Source organism: Myotis brandtii, unplaced genomic scaffold (genome assembly GCF_000412655.1).
Source record: "Myotis brandtii unplaced genomic scaffold, ASM41265v1 scaffold655, whole genome shotgun sequence".
Taxonomy (NCBI): Eukaryota; Metazoa; Chordata; class Mammalia; order Chiroptera; family Vespertilionidae; genus Myotis; species Myotis brandtii.
In genome coordinates, this window is record NW_005370542.1 from 705,444 (window position 1) to 714,314 (window position 8,871).

General features: G+C 50.5%; 1 protein-coding gene across 1 annotated transcript in view; it reads left to right on the forward strand.

Moving 5' to 3' along the window:
- Positions 1-1,410: 1,410 nt before the first annotated feature.
- SHROOM2 (shroom family member 2) overlaps positions 1,411-8,871 on the forward strand; it is a 44,423-nt gene continuing 36,962 nt past the window's right edge. Inside the window, 2 exon segments of the mRNA XM_014528826.1 lie at positions 1,411-1,464; positions 1,589-1,740. Of these exon segments, the coding sequence (XP_014384312.1) occupies positions 1,417-1,464; positions 1,589-1,740 (200 nt within the window). The 5' untranslated portion in view covers positions 1,411-1,416.

The window sequence follows — 8,871 nt, forward strand, 5'->3', positions numbered from 1 at the left end:
CTACGTGTGACCGTTAATTTGTTCACGCGCTTTCTTAAGTAGTTTGTGAAGAGAAGGGCTTTTTGGTACGAAATAGGGGTTGGCCAACGTTTTTTGTAATGAGCCAAGTAGTAACTATTTCTGGCTTTGTGGCCAGGCTTGTTAGTTCTGCCCCGTGGCAGCATGTAAACCAACGGTGTGGTCGTGTTCCCATACAATTTCACTTACATCCCTCCTCCCCCCTGGCTGGATTGGGCTCATGGGCCACAAGGTGACAGGTCCAGAACGCAGGCTGGGCTCATTGACACTGAATTGGGTCATTACTACGAAGGGAAAACTGGGTTAAGGATTTAAAGATCAAGATTTCTCAGGGTGACGGCCGGTGTGGCTCAGTGGTTGAGCGAAGACCAGTGAACCAGCAGGTCACGGTTCGATTCCCAGTCAAGGCACATGCCTGGGTTGTGGGCTGGATCCCTAGTGTGCGGCGGGCAGGAGGCAGCCGATCCATGATTCTCTCTCATCATTGATGTTTCTCTCTCTCTCTCCCTCTCCCTTCCTCTCTAAAACCAATAAAATATATGTGTTGGGCACTGAGTCGTGACTATGTTAAAATACACAGCCCGGTATAATCATCTAATTTGGGCTATAATCAAAGAAACCAGGCACTGTGAGGCCACAAACATGGGGAGCAGTTGGGACCTGCGTGCGCTGATGTGCCGTGGAAAATGCCGCAGCTGCTTTAGACAGCAATCTGGCAGGCCCTGCCTAGGTAGCTCAGGTGAACCCGATACACCAAGGTTGCGGGTTCGAACCCCGGTCAGGGCACATACAAGAATCAACTAATGAATGTATAAACAAGTGGAACAAGTTGATGTTCCTCTTTCTCTCAAATCAATCAATACAATAGATAGATAGATAGATAGATAGATAGATAAAAGAAAGCAGTCTGGCAGTCCCTCAAATGCTCACCGTAATTTCCATAGAGCCCAGCACTTCCACTCCTAGCTGTGTACCGAAGGGAAGGGAAGACACATATACAGAAGCTTGGACACGGTGTTCCTAGCAGCATACAGCCCACATAAAAAAAAACAGCTTGCCTGGTCTGTGTGGCCCAGCTGGTTGACCATTGTCCCGTGTACCAGGAGGTCACGGTCTTCAATTCTCGGTCAAGGGCATGTACCTGGGTTTCAGGTTCAATCCCTGGCCCAGGTTGGGGCACCTGCAGGAGGCAGCAATTGATGTGAGAATCAATGTTTCTCTCTCCCTCTCCTTCTCCCTCCCCCCTCCCTCTCTCCCTCCCTCCCACTCACTTTCTCTAAAAATCAATGGAAAATTACCCTCAGGTGAGGATTAACAACAACAAAAAAGATGAGTCACTGTTCTTGGTTGTGTGTGTTCCTGAGCGTTCCACACCCGCATCCAGCAGAGGTGGCCCGCATGGAAGCAGGGCGGCCTCAGGGCCCAGATGGCCTCTTTCCCCCCTCGGTAGTGTGGAGGCCGGTCCTCGGGCCTGCGGGTGGGCAGCCCAGGTCACGGCTGTGCTCCTGGCCGCATTCTGGGCACTGGTTTGCTCATGCGGGAGGCTCACTGGACGGCTTCTTCGTTGCAGGTTGAAGAAGGAAGCAAAGCTGCAGCGGTGGACAAGTTACTGGCGGGAGACGAGATCGTGGGCATCAATGACATCGGCCTCTCGGGCTTCAGACAGGAAGCGATTTGCCTGGTGAAGGGGTCCCATAAGACCCTGAAGCTGGTGGTAAAAAGGTAAGACCCGGGCCTCATGTTGTGTTAACCAAGATACACAGAATGGAGTAGAACAGCAAGATGTGACGCCTGACTTAAATTGTGTATGTGTGCGCGCGTGCATGTGTGTGTGCGTGTGTGTGTGCGCGCACGCACGTGTGCATATAGGATTGTTATCTCTTGGCCAAGGATGAATTAAGCATCACAAATGTTGAAAGATCCCTTTTATGACTACTGACTGTTTATTTTGATTTATTAAGTGAATTTGAATAGTCGTGTCTCTTTGGCAATGTGTAGATTATTTTTTTGGCAGCGAAAAAACTCTGCTTTTGTTCCAAATGAGCAGTGTGGTTGCCTGCTGCTTACACAAGGCGGCAGGCTGCTGGGCTTTGCGCTGAAGATAGTGTGGCTGCAGGTAGACTTAGCGGAGCGATGGTGATGATGGTAACGGAAGCTTGACCCTCCGAGGTAAGACTGGTTAGAAACCATCTCTGGGCTCATTGCCCAGCTCCAGTGTGACTGGGGGCCCCTCCGCTTCTCTCTCCCATATTGTCTCTGTGGCAGGGCTGCCAGAGCCCCCTACACACCAAGCTAGCTCGTTGGCTTACTGCGGGGACCTGCCAGCTTGGTGCAGGCGAATTCTGGGCTGCTTCCGATAGTGCTCGGTGCACAAGGGCACACGCAGGACTTGGGCTGATGGAGTGAAATTGCTTTGAACTGCACCTGGGTGTGTGTCGCTGGGGGATCTGATGGGGACACTGCCTCCAGGGTGCTCATTCATAAAACCTGTGAGTGTGACCCTGGCCAGCCCACAGGCAGCAGCAAATCAAATGCACACTCGTTGGGGGACAAAATCAGGAGGCAAGAATATTGTCGCCACGGCATCTAACAAGGTAAAACAAAATATCGGTCAATGTCAGGTCGTATTCCAGGGTTCAAAAAACAGATGTACAATAGCAAAGTTGGTTTAGAAGAAGCAGAGGCAAAGAATGGAATTCTCGCTCCCCAGTGGAAAGTTGGATGAAAGCACAAATTGGAGGTTCCTCAAGTGAGAAGCGTACATAGGAAGCAGGCGTGTCAAAAGATGGTTAGGGATCCAATTTTACTTAAAAGCCGGACACTAGGTTTTGTCTCTCAGGTTATCTAATAGAATAGCAGGGCCCCCTGGTGGTGAGATGTGGGCAAACAAGGACTTGTTTGATAGGATGCTGATTAGATTACAAATTAGACAACTTTCTTGGTGAGCAGCTTGGCAACACATTTCAAAAAGCATATCTTGGAACCAGAATTTCATTTCTGGGGTCCTAGACATTCAGCAAAGGGAAATGACCCCTGCTGGTGTGCCCTGGAAGTCCAGGTGAGTGGAACACATACGTGTATTTATAGATACTTCCCATTTTTAAAAAAAGTTTTAAATTTCTAATTGTGGTAAAATAGACATAAATTTACCATCTTAACAATTTTTAAATCTGTTCAGCAGCATATTACTTCTATTTTTAAAAAATATTTTAAATTGAGTTTTAGAGAGAGAAGAAGGGGGAGAGAGAGAGAAACATGGATCGCTGCCTCCTGCATGCCCCCTACTGGGGATCGAACCCAAAATGGAATCCGCAACCTTTCGGTGCATGGGACAATGCCTAACCAAGTGAGCCACACCGGCCAGGGCGTATTACTTTTATAACAGCAAAAAATACTGAGACCCTGCATTTAAACAATTGTTTTATTTTTTAAAATTTTTTATGTTTTATTGATTTTAGAGGATGATGGTGGGGGGAGAGAGAGAGAGACAGAAACATCGATGTGAGAGAGATGGAACCAGCAACCTGGGTATGTACGGGTTGATGCTCGAACTAACTGAGCCATGCCTGCCAGGGCGCAGCCCCTGCATTTTTAAAGAGGAGAGGCTTGCCGGGCCAGCGTTGGCTCAGTGGTTGAGTATCCACTTAGGAACCAGGAGGTCACGGTTCAATTCCTGGTCAGCGCACATGCCCAGGTTAGGGACTTGATCCCCAATAGGGGGCATGCAGGAGGCAGTCGATCAATGATTCTCTCTCATCATTGATATTTCTCTCTCTCTCTCTCCCTCTCCCTTCTTCTCTGAAATCAATAAAAATATATTTTAAAAAGAATGTTAAAAAAAGAAAGAAAGCGGAGAGGCCTTTGGGGTTGGGTGTGCCTGCGCTCCCAGGAGTCAGCAGGAGGCTGTCCCAGCAGCTGCCCATGTGGCATCTTTCTGTTTGGGGCAGTCCCCAGCCGGGTTTGTTTATTGCGAACAAACAAGAAGAATGACTTTTGGGGGGTGGATTGGCCTCCCGGCTACAATGGGCTCTTAGAGTAGCTCTTTACTCCTTGTAGTTTGTTTGGTTCTCTGTGAATGTGACAGGTGACAAATGGTTTTATTGTTTAAGTGGGCATTTCTGCCACTGTGAGTGAGGTCGGCCGAGTTCCAGAGCTTAGCAGCTTGTTTTTGAACTAGAGGAACATATTAAGGATATAAAAACAGACCATCAAAAAAAAAAATAAAAACAGACCATCTCGCCTGGCCAGCGCGGCTGTTGGTTGAGCGTTGTCGTGCGCACCAAAAGGCGGCTGGTTCGATTCCTGGTCAAGGGCGCGTACTCCCTACTTCCACTCTCTGAAAAGCAACCGGAGAAAATATCCTCTTGTGAGGATTAACAAAAAAGAACAAGCGGCTACTTTATTAAAAGGCGCTGTGTCAATCATCTACAAACACGGCAACATAGATTCCCTTCCCCAAGAGTATGGCCAGATAATAAATGAGCCGACTCAAGCCTTGTTTATGAATCTGATGTAGCTACCTGCCCACCTGAGGAGCCCCGAGAAGGCGGCCTTTCTGATACAGACGGAAATCAGGTTAGGGTGCTGAGCGCTGAGCATGGCCAGGCCGGGAGTGTTTGTTCTGGGGAATGGGGTGTGTGCACCTCCATATAAAACATACCCCTGGTGCCCAACCCGCGGGGCTCAGTGGTTGAGCGTCTGCCTATGAACCAGGAGGTTATGGTTCAATTCCCGTCAAGGGCACATGCCCGGGTTGTGGGCTCGATCCCCAGTAGGGGGCGTGCAGGAGGCAGCTGATCCATGATGCTCTCTCATCATTGATATTTCTCTCTCCCTTCCTCTCTGAAATCAATAAAAAATATATTAAGAAAATAAATAGAAAACAAAACATGCCCCTGGTTTGGTAAGTAGAACGGGAATGGTGGATCGTGCACGGACCCCTCCCGCGGGGACAGCTGCTGTGTGCCCGACCTGCAGGTTGTTTGATTTCAGGGGGCGTGGGGAGCGGGCACCGGCCCCAGGATAGGGTTGCGGAGGTCGGTGTTGCAAAGCCGTGGCGTCCTGTTTCACGGGCCTGGGCAGCGCGTATCTTGTCATCATGTAGAAGCCGGGCTGGGGGCGAAGTGAGGAGACACAGGATCGCTCTCTGCCCCGACAAGTGTCTTTCCCAGACGGGTGAGAACGGCGCTTCCTTTCTCCCGAGCGGTGTCGCTGGGAACAAATGACTGTAACCGGAGTCCCCGCCAAGCGCACATATGTTCTCCTTCGGGATGCCCAGGCGGTGCCCGGGCCAGTGGGGTGTGGCGGGGCTTCTGCCCAGCTGTCAATCAATCGCCAGGCCCGCGGGAGAGGCTGAGCAGCAAGCTTGCGCCTTGCCCTTTCTCCAGGCACGTGCTGTTCCCTCTGCTCCTCCTCGCAGGAACGTTCCGGGCGGATGTGGTAACCTTTTCCTTGTGTTTCTCTCGGGTTGTCACCTGCACTTGCACTGTTTTTCTGGGTGTCCAGGCCACACCCCGGAGATCCTGGTGGACACTTCTGGATCGGCCCCAGGCCATTTTGCTGGTGGTGCCGCCGCTGGCGTAAGCAGATGTGCTTGGAAAGGGGTAGGACCAGAAACGGGGTCACCTGCGAGTTGTCCTGATGAGCATGGCCAGGAGATAAGCCCCTCGCGGGGGCGGGAGCGGCTCGCGGCAGCTAGGGCTGTCACTGTGCCCTGCGTGGACAGCGCTGGGGCAGTCTCCATTTTTCTCACTTCAGAGGCAAATTACCATAAATTCAGCTCCCAAAAAGTACATATACTTTTATTTTTTATTTTATTTTATTTTTAATCCTCACCCGAGGATATTTTTCCATTACCTTTTAGAAAGAGTGGAAGAGAGAGGGAGAGACAGAGAGAAATATCGATGTAAAGAGAAACACATCGATTGGTTGCCTCCTGCACACCCTGAACAGGACCCTGGCTGGGGAGGAGCTTGCAACCGAGGTACATGCCCTTGACTGGAATCGAACCCAGGACCCTTTGGTCCACAGACCGATGCTCTAAACACTGAGCCAAACTGGCTAGGGCTCAAAAAGTACATACAATTTTAAACACCTTGGAAAATTTTCTTTTAAATATGCCATAAGTCATTTTCTAAAGCTTGTCATTACTGTCCTAGTCCTTCCGGTTGATATGGTGACATTCGTTTTGTTTACAACGAAGGCTGCCTGCCACCTCATCATGAATCTTACTCTTGTTCCAGCCGGTGTAGCCAGCCCTTTGGCCAAATTACCCATAGGGTTGACTCATGTCACTTCCTGCCTCTGCTGGCAGCCTTAAACCGCTTTGTGACTCTGATTGTGTCCGCTAAGCCCGCATTCGGCAGGGGATTAGCACCCCGGGAGGAGGACCTTAGCCGCAGCTGTGGGGTCAGCCAGGCTGGCTGGCAGGTGATGCATTTGAAGAAAGGAGGCTTCCCATCCAGGGACAGCCCCTGGCCTTGCTGGGAGCACGTTTCTTACAACACGCCTTGGTCTCGGTGTCGCTGCCTGGCAGTGAATTCCGCACGAGGCAGCATTGTGCCTGCTCCCTGCCCCGGCTCCCTGGCGCTGTCTGAGCAGGTAGCTCTGCGTGGGGCCCACCGTGGGTGTTCCGGAAGCAGCTCCCTGCACCGATGCGGCTGGAGGACCGGGATCGCTAGGATGTCCGCAGGTTGTGTCCCCTCCCCACCGTCCCCTTTCGAGGGCTCTTCCTGGGACAGAACAGTGGTTTATTTATATTTTTCCAAATATATTTATATTGATTTCAGAGAAGAAGGGAGAGAGAGAGAGAGACAGAAACATCCATGATGAGAGAGAATCATGGATCGGCTGCCTCCTGCACACCCGCTACTGGGGATCGACCCCGCAACCTGGGCATGTGTCCTGACCGGGAATTGAACTGTGACCTCCTGGTTCATAGGTCGATGCTCAACCACTGAGCCATGCCAGGTGGGCGGGATGGTGTTTATTCTGAAGGAGGGTGTGTGTCTTACTGGGACGCTGGTGGGTGTTGGCAAAACCCGGTGCTTTGAGAGGGTGGCCTGAAGCCCTTTCTTCAAGTTTCAGGGCCAAGTTTCTATTTTTTGAGCATTTTGGAGGTTAGGGCCAGTGGCTGCTGTGCCTGTTTTGTTGAAACAGAGTAGAGCCAGAGGTTTGTGCTGAATAGACACCCTGACTTGTTGGGGTGTTCTCATTATTGTGGTTTTTTTTTTAAAAAAAACCCTATAATAATAAAAGCACAATATGCTAATTAGACTGGACGTCCTTCCTTCGGGACAAAGACGCAGCGGGTGGGAGCGAGGCAGAGGCGGCAGAGCCGCCCCCCCTACCCCCACACACACACACCGCTGCGGCTGTGGTGGTAGGTGGGGCCCGGGGCCAAGGCCTTTGCACGAATTTCGTACATCGGGCTCTAGTTGAGATATAAGGGACATGTTAGTTTCAGGTGTACAGTGCAATGATTCAGTATATGTACATATTGCAAAATGATCACAGTAGGTCGTTAACATTGGTCACCACGCATAGTCATAAATACTTTTCTTGTGACGAAAACAGTATCACTTTTATTAAAATCAGGAGGAAAAAAGATCAGATTTGTTTTATTTTGGGAAAAGTCACTTCTGCTCAGAATTCAACGTCGGGTATGGTGTTAATTAGATGACTAATTAATGGTGTTAATTAGATGACTCTCTAATTACGTGAGCATGTTTCATATTCTACGTTACTTCGAGACAGGTAGAAAGATGTTTTTCATTGCAAGGTAGGCGAGCGATGCTTATAAGATTTACTTTACAAACATTGATGGTCTCTAATGTATTAAGACACAGCAAATGTTTCCCTTATTTTATTTCCTGTTCTTATAGATAAGGCTCATCGGTCCTGCTGCTAATCCTTAGGACTCCTTATAATTTGTTATGTTAATGGTCGCACTTTTGAGTGTCCTGAGTTTTTGTTTTTTTAATATATTTTTATTGATCTCAGAGACAAAGGAAGTGGGAGAGAGATATAGAAGCATCAATGATGAGAGAGAATCATGGATCGGCTGCCTCCTGCACGCCCCACACTGGGGATTGAGCCCACAACCCGGGCATGTGCCCTGACTGGGAATCGAACCGAGACCTCTTGATTCATAGGTTGGCGCTCAACCACTGAGCCACGCCGGCCAGGCTGCCCTGCGTTTCTTTGGCGGGGAGTGCGCTGTGCCTTTAAGACGGTCAGGGGTTTGGACACAGCCTGCGGAGATGGCCTTTGTTCCTTCCTTCCCAGCGAGCAGGTGTCGTGATGGAAAGAGTATAAAAGTTCCCGGGAAGAGCCCGAGTCATTTGGTCTGCCCAGTTCTGCCTGTGCTCGTTATGGGCCGTTCCCACTCGGTCTCCTGCTAAAGCAGCCGGAGCCATGCCCGGGCCCTGCTCCGGCAGAGGGGGTGCCCGCCTCACCTCGAGGGGCCTTTGTTTCCAGGCAGCTCTGAAGTCTTGGATCAGTTCCACCGCCTTGGGGGTTTTATCTTCCATGTGCCTCCTGGTTGTGCGGGCAGGAGCTGCCTCAGTCTCTCCCGCAGGACTGCAGGTTCTATGGGGCGCTGTGTGACCGCTGCTGGGGCAGAGCGGGCGTCTCCCCAGATGCTGCCAGGGCTGACTGTGTCTCGTATTAAATATATGTAATCATGTATAGAGTGCCCTGCCCTGGGTTTTATACATGCATGTAACGCGTTAGAAGCACTCCAGGCAAGCCGTTAAGCTCATGCCATTAGGAGCTGACAGCTGACAGGCAGGGCCCAGCAGAGGGGAGGAGGAGGGGGGGCCAGGGGAGGAGGGAGAAGGGGATTGAAGGGAG